The 20,525-nt window shown below is 36.5% G+C and overlaps 1 protein-coding gene across 1 annotated transcript; it reads right to left on the bottom strand.

Moving 5' to 3' along the window:
* Positions 1–5,852: 5,852 nt before the first annotated feature.
* Positions 5,853–9,616, bottom strand: LOC131315280 (lactoylglutathione lyase GLX1-like). The gene is made up of 10 exons (XM_058344426.1): positions 9,588–9,616; positions 8,589–8,719; positions 8,303–8,442; positions 8,051–8,175; positions 7,296–7,360; positions 6,974–7,189; positions 6,802–6,849; positions 6,566–6,676; positions 6,279–6,434; positions 5,853–6,155 (listed from the first exon to the last, which is right to left on the bottom strand). The coding sequence occupies exons 2-10, from the start codon at positions 8,679–8,681 to the stop codon at positions 6,105–6,107; spliced, it is 1,005 nt and encodes a 334-aa protein (XP_058200409.1). The 5' UTR covers positions 8,682–8,719; positions 9,588–9,616; the 3' UTR covers positions 5,853–6,104.
* Between the last annotated feature and the right edge of the window lie 10,909 nt (positions 9,617–20,525).

Raw genomic sequence — 20,525 nt, 5'->3', positions numbered from 1 at the left:
AACTTCCATCCAATAGCCTAAAGATATCGAAAACTCAATCAAAACCCCTTCCACCTTAGGCCCCGTTCCAGAACACCTTCTTAAAAAATAAGTACTTATTTCACATTTTCAAACTCAAAAATAATGTAAATGAAAAATAATTTTTCAATTTTTTTTGCATCGTATTAAAGATCTCAGTGAAATCTATCAAATAAGATCCATATTGCATATTTTTAAATTTGAATAAGCCTATAATTTTTGAGCTTGAAATTGCCTTCTTAAAAAATAAGGACTTAAAACGCGTTCTGGAACGGGGCCTAACCAGCGAGCTCTTCCATGTAACAGCATCCTTGTCAATCCTTCCATTATAAGATAGCACGCACCAACAGAGAAGGCAAGGATTAAGTGAAAATTGATTTTTCAAACCCAAGCCAGCATAGCCTCATCATCTTTCAGTCGTCAATACATATGAAAACATCAGCATCATCAGACAGCATAGATGGAAAACAATAGCATTAGGATCCGCAGTACCCACAACACATCTCCTTTTAAATATAGCATCTCTTAGCCCTCCCAAAAATTAGGAGTTGATAAGAGATAACAGATTACTTGTTGCTGCATAAACCTTCAAGCATGATTGAGAAAGAGAGTGGATCGAGACCACAAAGAGCAACCAAACTCATAGAGCTCGAAATACTATTCTGAGTTTGCAGAGTGATATGGTCATATTCTTGACACTCCTGAGGCTGTTAGGGCTAAGATTCTCCAATATTATGAAGGTCTATTGGGGTCTTTTGTCTCTAGCAGAGTGGATGCAAGATTTCAGCTTCAGCAAGTTATTGTTCCTAATGTTTCAGATGCTCAGTCTCAAGCTTTGATAGCTCCTGTATTTGATGATGAGATTAAGAAGGCTTTATGGGCAATTAATAGTGAAAAGGCTCCTGATGGGTATAATTCCCTTTTTTTCCAAAAGAATTGGCAAGTGGTGGGTCCAGATCTCCTTGCTGCAGTTCAGTCCTTCTTTGTGTCTGGTTATTTGCTACAAGAATGGGATGCCACTGCCATCTCTTTAGTGCCTAAGGTCAACTCTCCTTCTTCTATTCATGATTATAGGCCTATTTCATGTTGCAATGTGATATATAAATGCATCACAAAGGTTTTAGCCAACAGATTGCAACCCATTTTGCCTTGCTTAATCAATCAGGCTAAATCGGCTTTTGTTAAAGGTCGTTCAATTGTTGATAATGTGCTTTTGATGCAAGAACTGGTTCGAGGATATCATAGCGATGATAAGGATCCTAGGTGTGCTATCAAGATAGATTTGATGAAAGCCTATGATTCTGTTGATTGGATTTTCCTTTTCAATACTATGCAAGCTATGGGTTTCCTTTCTAGGTTCACCTACTGGGTTCAACAATGTGTGTGCTCAGCCAAGTTTTCTGTGGTCATTAATGAGTCTTTGAAAGGGTATTTTCCGGGTAAGAGGGGTTTGAGACAGGGGGACCCTATTTCCCCCTATCTGTTTCTCATAGTTATGGAGGCTTTTACTGCTCTCTTGCATTATAGAGTGAATCAATGCCCTGTAGCTACCATCCCAAGTGCATGAGCATCAACCTTACTCATCTGGTTTTTGCAAACGATTTATTCATCCTTTGTGGAGCTTCAACTATTTCTTTTCAGCTTATTCAACAACTACTAGATGACTTCTACTCCTATTCTGGTCTCAAGCCTAACATGAATAAATGTTCTGTTTTTTATGCTGGGGTTCTAGAGGGTGATAAGGCTGTTTTGAGGGATATCCTCCCTATTCTTGAGGCCCATCTTCTTGTCAAATACTTGGGTGTTCCCCTTATTTCTACCAGGCTAAAAGCTGCTGACTGTTTGGTTCTGAAAGAGAAAATCTTAAGAAGAATCCATAGTTGGTCTGCTAGTACATTGATATATGGGGGGTGGGCTCAATTGATTCAGTCTGTTCTTTTCAGTATACAGGTCTATTGGAGCTCAATTTTTGTTATCCCTAGCAAAACAATCAAAGAAATTGAGAGCACTTTGATGGCTTTCCTTTGGTCAGGTTTTGAGATGAAACATTCTGCTGCAAAGGTTGCTTGGGATCAGGTTTGTAGCCCCAAGTAGGAGGGTGGTTTGGGTTTCAGGAAACTTAAGGAATGGAATAAAGCAATGATGCTTAGGCATCTCTGGGCCCTTTGTAACAAGGCAGATGCTCTGTGGGTAAAGTGGATTCACTCATACTTCATTAAGGGACACTGTTTGTGGTCCATGAATATTCCTAGTGATGCTTCATGGACAATGAGAAAGTTGTTGAATCTCAGAAGTGTGGCGCAACCTCTGATTCAGTACTTGATTGGCAATGGACAAGGTACCTTTCTTTGGCTTTAAAACTGGCATCCCCTCGGACCTCTTTTTAATAAATTTGGTGAAAATATTGTATATAATCTTGGTAGATCTTTGAACTCTAAAGTCTCCTCAATTATTCATGAAGGGGTGTGGAGGTGGCCTAGACAAAGGAATAGGGCCACTCAGTTTATCATAGAGCATACACCTGCTGATTTTAAGCCAATTTGTGATAGGCTAGATTCAGTTGTGTGGATCCCTCATCCAGCTGGTTTTACTGTGTCTTCTGCTTGGGAGGCGATTCAGCTTAAACGTCCTATTCAGCCTTGGTCAATCATAGTTTGGTATAGTAAAAATGTGCCTCGCTGGGCTTTCATTCTGTGGCTAGCTGTGCTTCAGAGACTAAGTACAAAGGATAGGTTATTGAGTTAGGGGATGAATGTAGAGGATGGTTGTGTTCTCTGTAACAATGGTCAAGAGTCTCATGAACATCTGTTTTTTCATTGTGTTTTTTCTCAATCAATTTGGGGTGCTATTTGGCAACGATATTCTGCTGCTCAAATCCCTTCTTCCTTATCTGATATGATTGCTTGGTATATCAAGAATGCTAAAGGGTCTGGTTTTAAATGCTGGCTTTAAAAGAGTGTGCTAGTTACTTGTGTCTACAACTTGTAGATAGAACGTAATCTACAGATTTTTCAGCACAAGTTTTCTCCTTTTGATCAGGTTATACTTAAGACTGTAACTTCTATTCGGAAATTAGTGCACTCAAAGAGGGGGGTCAAACAATCCCAAAAGAACATGGAGTTATGTTGTAGTTGGGGACTCTCAAATAGGATTTTTACTCCATCTGTTTTGTATAGGCAAAATCTGTAAAGATTAGGTAGTCCTTTCGGTGTTTTTTTGGCCTTGTTTCCTTTATTCTCTCTAGTGGTTCTCTGAGGTTTTGTCTCAGGTGCCTTAGGAGTTGTGTTCTTTCGGAGGTATGCCCCTTAGAGTTGTAAAATGAGTTTGCGCTTTATAAAAGGAATGTGCTTATCCAAAAAAAAAAACCTCATGCATATACACTAATCTTAGTAATCAGCAGCCAGAAACACCAAAATTGTTTGCCCTCCAAGAGGTCGGATATGAGAGAGGGATAAGAAATGTTAACTTTACTATCATACGAGCTTCATTCCTAGAAATCTCGCTCTTAGCCCTCCACAAATTAGAAGTTAAAAGTCCTAAACACACTTCCAGTTCTCATAGACAAAACTCTTAGCCCTCCAAAAAATTAGTCGTTGTAAGAGTTTCAGAAACTTCATTAGAAAGGCTGGACATATAGCACCAGAAACTGCAGAGATCTCCTAGCCCTCCAAAAACTAGGAGTTGCAAAGAGATAACAAGAAAGCACCAGTCACACCAGCTGAAACTAGACCCAAGCACAGACACAAAACACAGACGCAAAAGGACACACCCATGATACAATCAGCACACAGGACACAACCAGGACACAAACAAGAAAAAACAAAGGAAAACAAGCAAAGAAAAAAACAAAGCCCAGCACCCCAAACAAAAAACAAAAAAAAAAACAGACACACAAACAGACACCAACCCAACCCAAACTAGGGAAAAAACCAGTCAAGAAACAGACACACAAACAGGACACCCCACCAGCAAAGAGGACACCAGACAAAGAAAAAGACCCAAACCCACAAAAACCCACCAAACAGACCTCAAATGGTGATCTTTATAATCCCATCAAGTAGAAAGTTCCCCCACCCTTGCGCTCCGATCCGTTCTTGTAAATTTTTTGTCTAAATCTTTTTCCGTATTTTTTTTTTATTTTCACTACTTTTTGTTGAGCTTTTTTGTCGTAATTTTAAGAGTTAATCATTCGTCTTGGCGAAATGAATCAGAAAAGTACAATAATATGGACCAATGTTGAAAAAAGTTAATATAAGACGATAATTTAGACAAAAAGACAACTGTTTGGTATTATTTCGTCTTTGGTGAACCTTTTTTTTTTTTTTTTGGTCGTAATTTTTTTTACTTTTTAAACTCTTTTCATCAGAACAGATGATTAATCCTAAAAATATCATGCGAATCTAACAAAAATTAAAAAAAAAAGAACAAAACACACAAACCGAAAAGGAAAAAAAAGGTTTACTCCTAGAAGAATGGAACCTTAGCCTAACGCGTAAATCTGGATGAATGGAATGATTCAAAACTCAGGGAGACGATTACCGTAGAATTTTCACTTCAGTAGGTAATAGGATGTCATTTTTCAAAAGTCTCAAACTGGGTACCCAGAAAAGTAGAAAAAGGAAGTCGACGTTTACAAATTGAGTTCATATGCTAAGTTGGAATTAACTGGATTTGGGCTAGTCACTGGGTTGGGCCAAAACTGAGGTCCAGAAGACAGTCTAGAAGGTTGATTGGGAACACCAATCTCTTCTAATTACTACTCCGTATATAACTAATTTGATCCAGCCCAGCCCAGCCCAATAAGGGAATAAAATTTGGAAAAATGACGGCCCAGGACGTGTTTTGATAATTAATACTCTTCAATGACATTTTTAACATTAACAAATGTTCTTAACTTGTTCTTGACGGGTATTAATTATCAAAACACGTCATTGACCGTCATTTTCCCATAAAACTTTTGAGGTTTTGGGAAAATTGATGGGTTGCCAGAAAACTGGGTTATACTGGTATCCGCCTTGACTATTTAGGGGCTGTTCCAGTTTTTCAAAAAAGTAGTTTTTTGAAAAAGAAAACAATTTCAAGCTCAAAAATTATGTATTTACGCAAATAATTTTTCTACCAATATGGATCTTGTTTGATAGATTTCATTGAGATCTTTTAAACGTTGCAAAAAAAATTGAAAAATTATTTTTCATTTTTGTTATATTTAAATTTGAAATTACCTTTTTTTTGAAAAAGTTATTTTTTGGAGAAAGCGGAACGGAGCCTTTAATCATGGACAAATACATCTGATTTTCAGAAAATTATTGTCCGCTCGGCTCCCTTATTTGGATGTGATAATTTGTCTTGGTCTTTTTCATTACGTTTTCTCACTGTTTTGCCTCTTTCTCATAGTCAACAACGATCTCGTTGCCACATTGCCTGGTCCCATGGCGAGTTTCTCCGATGAGAGAGAGAGAGAGAGAGAGAGAGAGAGAGAGGAAATTGGGTTTATCAAAGAGAGAAGTTGGTCACTGGGAACAAAAACATGCTGAAGGGTATATGTGGAATAGTAATATTATGAGAGTTTGCTTCGTTTCTTTTTTTCCCCAGGTAAGTGATTTGCGTGCGTAGGAGTTAAATGAGGAATGAATTGTTGCCATAAGCCCGACCTCTAAGGTATCCCTACAATCTTTTCCAAAATTGGCTTACTTTAATTATCTCTAGTAGTTCTACGAATGTTTTTGTCAATTTTATTTTTCAAGTTTTCTAGATGAGAAAAATCAGAAAAGCCAAACAATAAGACAGTTATGAAAAAATGTTTAGGAAAGACAAAATCAGCGGGATAAAATGACTTCTTTCCCAAGATACGACCTGAAATTACAAAAACAAAAAACACTAGATACAACCTGAAATCAAAAAAATAAAAAATAAAAATTCTTAACTTTCCGTAACAATTGGTCGAACTAATTAACTTATTGATATTACAGGTATTGCTAGTTTAATTCCTGTTCAAGGAGATCATAGCCTGAAGCTTTTTACATGCTATACAAATTCCAAAGAAGAAATAAACGCGTCAAATATTAATTGCTCCCATTGCAATTAATTCACTCCTCCTCCTTCAGTTCCTTCAGAAAATCTTTATTGTCCACCAGAACCTACAACAGTACCACGTACAGGAAGAAACCCATGATCAGTAACTACGTACAAACAAATGGCCAGAAAAATGATCACAAAGAAGAAGGACGAGGGCCGTATGATTTACTACGGAAAAAACTTACAATCTTCCAACCATCCGGATCCAGAAAGGAGGTGATCTTGGTGTTGATTCTAGGAGAAATCGGTCCTGGTCGTCGAGTTATCTTTCCTCCAAGCTCTTGGGATACTAGGTTAACAACCAAGGCACTCTTGTACACATCATCCGTACTAATGACAACCTACATCAACAAGTCCGATCAAATCCGTCGATGGCCGGCATGACCGAGAGATAAAGAGGATGAAGATCACCGAGAAATGAGATGCAAATTAATTAAGGGGTATGTACTAAATTTGTGGAGAAATAACAAACCTGTTCATAAGCGTTTCCTTTGGTATATCGAGTAACGCCGTAGGTGTAAATCAACTCCAAAACAGTCGTCTCGTACTGATCGTCACCGTACCCCACCATGCCTATGGTGTACTGCACAATACAAGTGACAAAACTCGTAATTTGGCGCTACTTAATACGCATATATATATATATATATATATATATATATATATGTCCTGAATCGTGATGAATCAATGAGAGATGACGATGCTTACGTTCAGTTCAGGCCTGTCAAACTTGAGTAGCAGCTTCATCCCCAAGGCCTGACAAATTTAAAAACCGCGACAAAAATCATTTATTTGGTGCATGCATGTTTGTGCATACATTCGCCGATCGAACACATGAAATTCAAACAGAAGATTAGACAACTACTATATATCACCATACCTTTTCGTAGAAGTTGATGGAACGATCGAGATCACCGACGCGAAGCATTACTTGGGAAAGTGGTTGAGGAGTGGGTTGTCTCTGGAGTAATTCGAATTCGTAGCCATTTGGCTCTTTCACAAAAGCAACGATGGCCATTGCACCACCTTCAGCTGGACCAGGCTCCCGTGTGATAATCCCACCTTGGGCCCTTACGTTTTCGACCATTTCGTAAACCTAAATGTAAAGAGGGACCAAAGCAAATACATCAGCCCTCATGATGAAATTCAAGTAATTCGCGATCGATGAGTGTTCGAACAGTGTATGCAGTACTGGTGCTTACATCCGTAGTTGAAATACCCAGATGGCCAAATCCTGTTCCTATGTCATAGTTGTCCACTCCATAGTCTGCAAATCAGTTTCAGGGCAAGTTTAACAAAAGTCATGTTTGATTAAAGGTAGCAGAAGTATACTGTTGAGGAAAGGAAAAGAACAACTCATTTTCCAATGCTAAAATGATTCGCGAATATTAATTAACCATATACATCTCACTCCATTGCCGTGCATGTTTGATTCATGCGAAAGGATTTGGGCTTACTAAATCTAAGTGAATAGATAGCTCTGGATAAAACTCAATGAAAAACATATAATTCATGAAACCAACCCTATTTGTTTGAGACACTAAAGCTCGGTTTGGTTTATATATATGTATTAGTACTCCATTGCAAGAACTTACACCACTTAAAGAAAGAATCAAGCTTTTCTGCAATATGTGTTTGGACTGTAGAGAGCAGTCTATGTAATCTCAGCAGTCCAAAAGTTATTTTAAAGGTTAGATTTTGTGCCTTTCCGGAAAAAGTCTTTTTAGAATTTGGACAATTTGCTGAGAGGAACGGCTAAGATGGGACTACAAAGGCTAGCTTCCCTGCAATCTAATTGCAGAGAAGCTGGATCCTTTAAGAGGTGGGATAACTTGGTTCAGTGGTAAGGTGTGCACTCTAACCTCTAGATCGCATGTTCAACTCTTGATCTCTTCCTTTAATATTTTACCAAACTGAAAAAAAAAATACTAATTTGTAGGTAAGAGTGTCGACATACTGTATATTAGTTCAACTACAAAAGTAGTTTCTTCCTGCCCAAACCCGAGGAAGGCATTTGAATATTTCTTTTCTGGAAAGTCTCCCTTCCTCAAAAGTTTCATTCCAAAACCTTCTGTGTAGAACCTAATAACACAACAAAATGATAAATGATTAATGAGAACAATAAATCAAACACTAATTATACGCTCTTTTTTAATTTAATTTGTTCTTTTGAGTTGGTTGAGCTATATAAAGTTGCTACTTGACATACTTGATGGTGCGATCAAGGTCGCCAACACGATACACAGCACGTAAGAACCTGCGGTTATCCTTCGTTGGCCATTCCAAGATTTCATCGGAGGGAGCTTTGGCCGGGGCTAATAAACGTGCGTGTCTGCTTCCAATAGCACGCTGATACAAATAACAAGACATAATACTCATCTTAATGTACCTATATCTAAAGTGCATGTTGCAAACTATCGTACATTAATTATAATAACTGAGCAGACCAGGAGAAAGGTCCAGCTTTATTATGGCTATATATATGTATTATTTACCTCGCAACAAAGCAAAACGCAAATGATCAGAATCAGGAGGAGATGGTGATTGAGCAAGAAATCTTTCCGACGAGGGTGAAGTGATGGGGCCATAAGGAACAAAAAGTCTAAAATTGAAATCGTTTGTATACCTGCAAAGGAGGAGGAAGAGGGTGATGAAAGAAAAAACATTTGTTTTATAGTTAAATAATTAGTATAATAATTGAATACTTCACGGGAGGTCAAATGTAAGTTAACGTAAACAATTAAAAGAAATAAGAAAAGTGACACCAGGAAAGCAAATTCAAAATGCATGGAAGGAAAAAATTTATAACGATAAGTTTGATCATTTTCAAACTTGAAGACTCCAATCATTTGTAAATGGAACCGATAGATATACAACTCAAGACGAAAATTATTGAACAAGGAGGATTGAAATAAATTGCGCCTTCGCAAAGATTGACTCCACTTATAAGAAGCCGAGCGTGCATGGGTGCATGGCCAACTCAATTGTGTACCTATCAAATTTTCTTTTACGATAATTGCGCGATTGGTTAAACGAATCAAACATGACAAATGAACGTCTTCTCAAAAGGTTTAGTTCATCAAAATTAAGACAATTATGCACCAAAAATATTTTAACAAGTACGTACATTTCATCATAAAACTACTTTGCATGTCTTGTATACATGCATATATTTTTGCAAAGTTTATATGGGCTACCACCTCAACCCCTCCTTCCGTCCGTCTCCACCTATATGGATATACTTGTTGATAACTTAAATACGTAATAAAGTTTCTCCTCTCTTTATTAGCTTAAGTTTTTGGATGAGTTATAATTTAATAATACTCGTTCGACGTGAATATATATATCTAGAGATTAGAAAAATTCCAACAACCTTATACGTACTATGTTTATAGTAGCAATTTCAGAATGAAATCCCGATACAAAAAATAGATTTTAAAAATAAAAATATAGGGAGAGACAGTGAGAGGAGAGAAAGGCAACACAAATCTTACGGAGAGGAGAGGAGAAGAGCAGACAAAGCCGTGGGAATGATTATGCATGTAAACACCAAGCACAAGTACGTATATATAGCTTTCTGAATCCTGAATAAAAGGCCAGCTACAAAAGAACTAGTCAAACGTACGTTGGGTAAACCACATTTTGCACCCCTAACCTTTACAAGAATCCTACTTTACCCCCTTTAACATGTTTGACTTTGTTTATTTGAGCATAGATTAAGGAGACATGAAGGAGAAGAGGATATACATGAATGGTAGTACTGTTGGTGATGGGTTTCTAGCATCTCCATTAGACACTTTGATTTTTATTTTTTTATTTTGGGTTAAGAATGTGTTATATGACAAAAATTAAGTGTCAAAAAATGAAATCTAAAATTGTACATATAATGAGGAGTGAGTTTGTTAGATAATTAAAACAATGGTGCATTCGTCATTTTAATGTACATTTGGTAGTGTTAGTTAAAGTATAAAAAGTAGGAGTATTTAAAAAAAGAAAGGATAAAAGGTACTCAATGTATTTTTAAATATATCCCTCCTATCCCGTACTCCCTCTCTTGATCTGCTAGTTTGATTAACTCCACAGTGGCGTTCCTATTAAACCCTTCTTTGGCTCTCTCTCTCTCTCGTTCATCTCTACATTCTAGGTATATAGATAGTGACAAGTAACTCATGCACTAGATTCAAGAACAGTAATTTTTAATTATACATCAACACTAATGGAGGAAGACCATAGCTAGAGGAGCCTTAGCAGCAACACTAAAAGATCTGATGGACATGCATGTTCTTAGATGATTTCGAAGAAAAAACACAATGTCTCATAGTTGGGTTTAAAACTTGACATTATTGTCATTCATTGAGAGAGAGAGAGAGAGAGAGAGAGAGATACAGTCACTAAAATTAGACCACAGAGAAGGGACAAATTGACACTTGACTCAAGTTGCAAGGATTCGACTGTCTTATTTTGAAGTTAAAAGGTGTAAAATACGTAAATTGAGGGGTGTGGCCCAAATTTAGAAAATTATATTATTGCTTACGGCGTAATATGTTGTGATGCGGTAACTGACGGAATGCTGAATAGTCATGGCTGCCGTACGTCGTATACATCGAAAATACTCTCTTCTCTAGACTACACGGTAAAAATATTTTAAAAAAGATATGCAGTTTAAATCATTTTGTAGGATTCCGATATGGGCCTCACAAAAATGTATATGCATGATATGTGCACAAATGTATGTGCAAGTAGCATGTTACACGTTAATACCCCGCGGGTCTTTGAATTTTGACTTTTTATTTTTCCCACGTTAGCATTTTTGACTTTTAATTCATATCAATTTTTATCCAAATATCAAAGTCAAACATACTACTAATAATATAAATAGGGGGAGAAGAGGAGATTAATTTTTGACTTTTAATTCATATCAATTTTAATTCATATCAATTTTTGACTTTTAATTCATATCAATTTTGATCCAAATATCAGTTCTTAGATGATTTCGAAGAAAAAACACAATGTCTCATATTTGGGTTAAAACTTGACATTATTGTCATTCATTGAGAGAGAGAGAGATACAGTCAGGCCCCGTTCCGGAAACGGAAATAAGTACTTATTTTTTAAAAAGGCAATTTCAAGCTCAAAAATTATGTGTTTACGTAAATAATTTTTCTATCAATATGGATCTTGTTTGATAGATCTCATTGAGATCTTTTATACGGTGAAAAAAAAATTGAAAAATAATTTTTCATTTATATTATTTTTGAGTTTGAAAATGTGAAATAAGTACTTATTTTTTAAGAAGGTGTTCTGGAACGGAGCCTAAAATTAGACCACAGAGAAGGGGCAAATTGACACTTGACTCAAGTTTCAAGGATTTAACTGTCTTATTTTGAAGTAAAAAGGTGTAAAATGGAGTACGTAAATTGCAGGGGTGCGGCCCAAATTTAGAAAATTATATTATTGCTTACGGCGTAATATGTTGTGATGCGGTAACTGTCATGGCTGCCGTACGTCGTAAGCTGTATTTTTATTTTAAATTTTTTTTTTGGAAAATATTTATTTTTGCTAAAATTTTTGAAGTAAAAAAGTTTTCGAATCCGGATTACAACTATCGGATTCGAGTCTTATTAGATTCGGATCGGATCTGGCCCATTGATAGGCCTACAAACTAGGGTCAGTAATCTTTTTTGTGACACAGAAGGGTAAAAGAGTAATTCCACTTACCACCTCCACTAAGCAATTGATGACTAGGAAGGAGTACGAGAACCCTCTTAAAAACACACACATACTTAATGCAAACTCCCTTATGTGTTGAGAAAAGATAAATGATCTTGGCCCGCCCCCGTGCAGGGGCTAGCTAGATTCAGGTCTCAGGCCCGTTAGTCCAATAGCATCGGGGGTAAGGCTCTTAGGCCTGTGATTTGAGCTGATTTCCGCATCGGGAGTTTGGGTTAAATGTTTGTGTATCCCGGAGCAATTATCTTGAAGCATTGAATAGTATTTGCAATTGCAGTACTATCAGTTATCCATTATCGATCTGTCGCGTGGAAATGTCACAAGTGATCATGTGCGAAATGACCATATCTATGACTATTCATCTCTCATACTATCTGCTCAAAAACAAAAACTCTTATATTGCTAAACGAATTAAGGGAAGTCCAAGATTATGGGATTCTTTAATTTTGTGTGGTTAATTTGTCATACATTTTTTTTTTGCCACTTGATTTTTGATTCTCATTTGCTAGCTGCATTCATATTGCCGATACTTAAAAATGGACTTTCATCCAGAAAAATCGTGCCTTTAATTTCAGGACCACACGGATCTTGGGCTCTATTTTTCTATGTTGGCTTGGTCTTGTCAACTGTGGGATTTTGTTGGATATTTTTCCTTTGACCTCCATCTTGTTTGGATTTTCAACTCTAGATCTAATTTAATAATGGTTGGCACCGCCCTTTGCTTGTCATGGAAGGGAGAAGTTTGCTTCTCATGGGTGCTTTCCCCCAAATAATTAGGATGTTCTATGATTCTCATGTGATGTTGGTTTTATAAAGTCTTATTTGATCTAATTGGAGCAGTGGATGTATTCAATTGTACAGTTAGAAAACTCGGTATAACATTTGTGTTTTGCGTTTTTATTGTTTTCTTGATTGTTCGCCTTTTGTGAATGTTAGTTTGACTGATTTTTCGACAGATATAAAATAAGACTCATTATTTTATCTATTTTAAGTGCTTCTTTTGGTAGGTTTTAACATGTAAATTATTTCCACAAAAAATCGAATCAGTTAATTATAATTAAGTGTATGGTTGGAACATATTTTGTTTTGAGAGAAATGAATTGGCAGAGTTCAAGACAGATATGTAGATATCGATTTGGATAGATAACGATATACAATTAACTTGCTTTTGGCGTGGATGATTTACACTTAAAAACGTACTCCCTCCGTCCCTTTTTAAGTATTTTGCTTCGTAATTCCAACTTATTAAAAAGACATTATTATTACACCTTTCACATTAACTTTTACTTCCACTTTCTCTCCTTACCCTCTATGTAAATATCATTATTATATTTTTACTCACTAATTTTTCAAAATGAAATCTACTTTTAGGGGCAAAATGAAAAATTCACCAACTTTTACCTACTAACTTTACAAAATGGACACTTATTAAGGGACAGCCCAAAATGGAATACTGAACTCTAAAAAATGGACGGAGGGAGTACAAAATTAATGTTTGAATCATTGAAATGAGACCGTTGTAGCTATCGTTTTGCATAATGCATTGGATGGTGACTTGAGACCAAATAAATCTAGATGAAGGAATGATTCAATCACAGCTCTTTGATACCATTATTATAGAATTACATTTACTAGTTTAAGGCTTAAATTAGGTATAATTCCAACCAGTATTTCAACCGGAACAAAATTAAAAGTGTACTGGATTTGGTAAATACCAGTACGTAACAGCCGATATGATACAAGATTCAAAACCTTGGTTTAAGCTAATTGTCACTTTCCAAAATTTACAAATTGGGCTTAAGGTTAAGTTGGACTTCAACAGATCTTTCAGTTAAATACTGGATTAGCCCATTACTTAGGTCCAATCCAACACATTAGAGGAGACGGATTGGGCTTAAATCACTTAAAGTAACCATGAAATAATTAATTGGTCTTGGATCATGGTATAATGACATTATCAAAACTGTTTGTTTGTTTTTGGGTAAGGTAAAATAATTTTATAACGCCCAGAAAACACAACCAAAACAACCACTTTATGCATAAAATCATAAAGAACTTGGTAAGGTAAAAAAAAAAAAAAAAATTAACTGTTCTTTGTTGACATCATTAAAAACTTGGATCATGTGTAGAGTTCGAAACTCTTATGAAGAAAATTTACGACACAAATTTACGGTTTCGACATTATCATTGAACGACTCAACAATAGAATCAAAATTAACTCACTAGTAAAGATTATGATAAATGACCCCAAATTTGACCAACTGTCCCTCTATGCACATCATTCTTGCATAAGACATGACCAAAATTTGAGCAGAAAAAGAATAGGCAAAGAATAGACGGTCATGGCTTTCCACCCCATTACTGCCGACTTGGGGGCTGCTGTCCCTTAGGGATAGCAGCAGTCAGTATCGCCCAATTTCATCGTTTGTCTCGACAATCAATGGTCCAAATTTTAAAAGAACTCATCGGACAGTTCAAAACACTTTTGGACGGTGAGATTGAGCGCTGGTGAATGCTGCTATCTTAGGAACAGCAGCCCGCCAAGTCCCATTACCACATAGCACACAGACACAATCTGAAAATCCTCCAAAGAATCATGTTCCATCTGGGCACATGGTATTTAAACCACACCAGTTTACACCACTCCACTTCATGCCAAGCAGATTATACTATACTAGAGTGGCCAACAACCACTTGAAAGAATGTGGCTCAAAATTAACGCATTAGTAATAATATTATTTTTAAAAATCTCTCTCAAAATTCAAACCGAACAAGGTTTGAACGACTCAACAATGGAATCAAAATTAACGCATAAGTAACATAAGGCTAGAAAAACTGAAAAACAATAAAAAAAAAATTCAGAAAATGAGCTCCAGTACTGTTTCCATTGAATTTGCATCATATCAAGGGAGAACCGATCCTTGACCGAATGGGAGAGAAAAACAACAAATTGTTCAGAAAAAGTCATATTTTACACCGATCTAGTCAAAGTTACAGATAATATTGCTTGGTAATTAGTTGACCAGAAATGATTCGTGCACTGACTGCTGTGCACAGCAGCCTTTTCCTCCCTCCCCGGGTCGCACAAAGATGATCGGAGCCGCTCATTTTGTTCAAAATATGTCGTTTAAGGTCTCTGTAAAAAATGAGCTTCGTTCGATATCGTTAGAGGCGTTAACAAAACACCCAAAATCACTTCAGAATTTAGGCTAAATTCTGAAGTGATTTTGGGTGTTTTGTTAACGCCTCTAACGATATCGAACGAAGCTCATTTTTTACAGAGACCTTAAACGACATATTTTGAACAAAATGAGCGGCTCCGATCATCTTTCTGCGATCCGGGGCGGGAGAAAAAGACTGCTGTGCACAGCAGTCTGTGCACGTAGCACAGCTCTTAGTTGACATAGGTTTTCTGGAATAGTTAAGTGTGGGAAAATTCAATGAATGTTTCGGTTTTGTTTTTTCTTTGTGATGTTTTGGGGAACCGGGGTGGGTGCTGCACGGCCGTCGGCGCAGCCTTGTCGGCATCAGTCCGACGATTGGAGATATCCACTGTGTAGAGCTCGTGGAGCACTACAAGTATACCAAAAATCAATTCGATCAAATATTGTTAAGTGCCTCATCGAAATACATATAACTTGAAAAAAAAAATAATCTTAATGGATACGAAACATTGGATCAAAAACCACTGCATTGTTTCTTTTCAAGTTATATGTGTTCCGATGAGGCAGTTAACGATATTTGATTGAGTTGATTTTTGGAACACTTGTAATACTCGATGAGCTCTACGCAATGGACGTCTCCGATCGTCGGACCGATGCCGGTGACCGCGCAACACGGAGCTACGCAACACTCACCCCGGGTTCATGTTTTGGTTGGCTCATTGGCTTCTTTTGAGTTTGGTTCTCGGGTGGCGTTTTGCCGATGTGCCCTTAATCCGTTAAATCTTTATAATCATTTTCAAAGATTTATAAGAAAAAAAATTCTGATTAAAACAATAAGTGTGGGAAATTTTAAAAAAACCGGTATGTAAAAAAGAAATAGTTTTCTAATCAAAATTTCATCCCGATTCGATGACACTCTATTAATGAATGGAGGAAATTTTTGCTTCTTTAGTCAATGTCATAAAAACAAATTACTATATAGAATTTTTTTTTTTCATTTGATATGGACCTCCCCAATATTTAAAGTTGCGTAGGTTGTTGTAACATTCCACTCGTGAGAAATTTCCAGATGTAAATATTAAAATTAATCTAGGGTGGAAAGATTGATTAGTGGCGACTGCACACACATCACACCCATCCTTGGGTGTGCAACTTTTTTTTTTTTTCTAAGTAAAAAGAATTTATTAATTTTAGGTTGTTGTAACATTCCATTCGTGAGATTCCAGATGTAAATATTAAAATTAATCTAGGGTGGAAAGATTGATCAGTGGCGACTGCACACCCAGCCTTGGGTGTACTGTGTACAGTTTTTTTTTCTAAGCAAAAAGAATTTATTAACCTTTATAAAAGATTACAAAAATTAAAAGGATCAATAGCACACTGACACTAAGCCACCCGAGACCTAAAGAATTTTCTTGTTAGCTAGGTGGGCAATCTTTATAAAGGATTCACCCGATCTGCCACCACACCTTAATGAATCCGAAGCTGCCGCGAGGAACGCTGTGAACCCCCGCTGGGTGGGCAATTAACATCCTCATTTTTTATTTTTTTTTGAAATTTCTAGTATTAATTTTATGTAGGTTCTTTTTGAATATATTGCTTAATAATATGAACAACCATCATCCCAAGTAGTAACTCATAGTTGAACACCTAACACACTAGCTCATACAAATTAATTAACCCACACTCATAATGCTATAAATAAAAAATAAAAAGAGGAAAAATCTATTGGTATCAATATTGTACTATGTCTTCTCTCTCAAATTTACATTGCATACAGTACATAAAACGTATTCATTTACTATCCATAGCATTAAATTTCTTGAACCATGTTTCAAGATTCACCTTCTACAAAAAGTATTTTGATACTAACACTCAAAATATTTCTAAGTGAATCCCAGTTTGTTTGTACAATTTTCATTCGGATTCATAACTACGATAAAAATGCTTATCATATACAGATAGGGACGAAATGAGATCGAAGAATATCTTTCAAAAAATTGTTCATGCCAACTGCTATATTTGCCTCGATTTCCTTCAGATGTATATCATTGGATCAAGGTGTCGGCTTAGCTCAAAGTACGAAAACTCGTTAATTGTGATTCTATGCACCGTTATGTTATTTGATCACACTAATATATATGAGATCTTGTGCATAATTATTAGTAATTGATTAGCAGAGCATATCAAGTATAATAGTAAAAGTAGTTTTTGAACACCCTCCTACAAAATCCGGAAGCAGCCTCATCCAAATTAGAAATGAGTTTGCGCTGATAGCCGGATAAACGGGACCTGGAGACCCTGCCAAGCAGGGGTGCAGAGCACATCTCGACGTCCAAAAGTGTTTTGAACGGCCCAGATGTAAAGGTATCGAAAGGATTTTAAAATAAAAAAAAGGAAAAAGAAAAAGATTTTTCGATCCAAGCCGTTGATTTCGAGATGAACGGCCAGATTGACCGCTTGGCAGGAATGCCACTAGGCAGGGTCCCGGGTCCGGATAAAATGAACCATTCGATCGATATGGTCCAAATTCAGTGCATTAACTACGCATCTTTTCGTGGTGGTCCAATTCAAAAAAGTCAGCCATGATGTGCTGCGGAAACAAGAGATATCTACTCGATCAGCCCACCATTTCTTTTCTTTTTCTTTTGTTTTTAAGAAAAGAAAAGAAACCATAATTGCGATCTCCATGACCTCAGAAAAAAAACTTTGCTATCATGGTCCTTTGAGCCTTTGACTAGTATTGTAGGGTCCTACGGAATCTGTCGAGTGAGCACCCACCAAAAACTTCAGTTTAAAAATCAAACCCTTTTTGAATTGTTTTGTTTAAAAATCGATTCCTTTTTTGGTTTTACGTACGGCGTATATCCCATTTTGTATGTGGCTAGCTATATCTTGAACTCGTGGTGGTCGCTGTTGATTTCCAAAACTCATGGTGTGGAGGAACTGGAATCAAAATGGTGCAAATGGAATAATCCTTCTTTTATACATGGTCTTGGTTTATTCCTCCTTTTCTTTTCTAGAGAGGGCACATTTTTTTATTCTTCCCATTTCCACAAAGATAGGCTGAATCCTTCACTCTTTATACCGCGCCAAGAATATTAGTTGTACAAAAATTCTTATGTATTGGACGTCGGTAGATATGATTTAAGAATTCATTAATCTTGAGACAAGTGGAATAAATGGGTTCGGATTCGTGTGTCAAAGTGGTTTTTTTCCAAGATGAATGGACCTTTAAGTTATATATACTGATTTCGGTATGACAAATGTTCTTCGCAAGGTTTAAAATTAATCTATTTTTCTTTTTAATGAAAAACATTAGTTTGGTTCATATTTTATATTTTTTGATTCTTCTGGTCAAGACGTAGGAACAATCCACAAAACATTGACACAAAACTAGCACATGAGATGAAATTTCAAGAACAAACCAATATGATATAGTTCAAGAACAAACCAATATGATATAGTATAAGATGAGCTTACCCCCCAGCCCCCCCCCCCCCCCCCGTTTCATATTTTTTATTTTCTGATTCTTCTGGGCGAAATGTACGAACAATCCACAAAACTAGCAAATGAGATGAAATTTCAAGAACAAAATTAAACACCACCCCACACACACACACCCCCAGTTTGAACTAAATTTTCACGTCGTCTTGTTTTAACTTTAGAAAACTTTTAAATCTTTGGTGAAAAATAATTTATAATCAAACTCATTTCGTTGGGAGGAACGTCAAATGTCATAAAACATATGTACCTCAATTAAAAGTTTTTACAGAATTAAAAAAGTTAGAAAATTTTCTTTGCTTACTTCCATATTAAAGTTTTTAAACTTTTTTGTCTATAATTTTTTCTTTTCCAATCTGACTAATTGAATAATGATGAAACGTTTACCCAAAAAAAAATGTTAACCCAAAATTTAAGGATCAGAAAAGACAAAATAATAACTACAGTACAAAAGAAGGAAACCAAAAGCCAAAAACCCAAGCCAAACATATTGCTTGCATTTAAATTGCAAGGATGACAATTGACAGGTGGATATAGGTTCTTAGGTAAAGCTGCTACCATACAGACAAAAGCACACAGATTGCATTTTTTTTTTGTCTGTGTGGGCAGATTTTTTGTTGGTCTCAAATAAACGATTCGAGCTGTTGATTAAATGTAAAATACTTTTTCAAGAGCCTTCATAAAAAATCAGCTCAATCTGATACATATAAATTCTCGATCTAATCATCTAATTTTTAATTGAAATTTCAGGATAATGAAAAGTTAAATGGTTGGATTGAGCACCTATAAGTATCGGATTGAGCTGATTTTTCACGGGGACCCTTGAAAAAATGTTTTACATTTAATGAACGGCTAGAATCGTTTATATGAGACCATAGTTAACCTCATAAAAAATCTGTGCACAATTTGTGCATGAATTATTTGAGTGGCAGACTTTCTGTCTTAGGTTATGCCCACAATGCCAAACAAGGACTAAAGCGATGGAATGATTTGTCAGCTTGAAACCACGACGCTCCTCATACGGCTGCCCCTGCTGTCCCTCATATACAGTAGGCCTCCCCGAATCCGTAAGGGGCCGACTATTTGCAATCACAAATTTATTATATATAGAATGTTCTAAACAATTTGCTATATGCAACCTAACAAATATTCATAACTTTCAAAATTGCCCCCTCCCTTGCACCACCACCAAATCCTCCATAACCACCGTGGTCCACCACCACTCTAGACGATCCTTCCTCCACCACACCCGTCGGCTACAATCACCACCTCCATCACCAGTATCGCCACCACCGTTGGCCACAATCATCACCGCCATCGCCAACTCCAGTAACTGCCATCACCGCCCCTCAACTCTAGTTACAACCATCACCGCCATCAACAACAACACACACTCAATTCCGAAAATCGCTACAAAAATCAGAAATTAACTTTCAAAAATGTCCACAAAATTCAAATTCTAATATTCGAACCCTTTATGAAGATGCGTCATGTCTTTTTTTTTTTTGTTAAAAAAGCAGATTTCGAATGCATAATGCTTCGTATTATGCATTTTGTGAATGCGCGATGTGACTAGTTTTTGCAGTGGCATCGGTGGCGTCGTCGTCGTCATTTTCGGATCGAGTTTTCATCTGTTTTTTTTCCAATCAAGAATTCCCCATTGAAACACAGTCCTTCATTGGGAATTCTAGGCTTTGAAACACGTCGAATCTGGTAATCTGGTGTGATGATGGTGGCGCAGTCTGAAGTGGTGGTGTAACGGGGAGAAAGAAGGGAGAAGGAGGAGTGGGTTGTGTGCAGTAATTTTAGGGGTATTTTTGTCCAAAAGTGATTTATTTTAAAACATGTTACGTATAATGAATTTGTGGTTATAAATAGTCGGCCCCATCCGTAATGGACACTCCATTTGGTGAGCATTTAGCGAAAGACAGAGTAGAATTTTTATAGGTTTTTTTTCCCTTGTAATGTAGGAGTATTGTTCGGCTTAATAAGTCATTTGGCTTTTTTTTGTCCTTATTCAAAAAAAAAAATTCG

The sequence above is a fragment of the Rhododendron vialii genome, chromosome 13a (genome assembly GCF_030253575.1).
Source record: "Rhododendron vialii isolate Sample 1 chromosome 13a, ASM3025357v1".
Lineage (NCBI taxonomy): Eukaryota > Viridiplantae > Streptophyta > Magnoliopsida > Ericales > Ericaceae > Rhododendron > Rhododendron vialii.
Note: the sequence above shows the minus strand (reverse complement) of the source record. Positions and strands in the feature narration are given on the sequence as shown.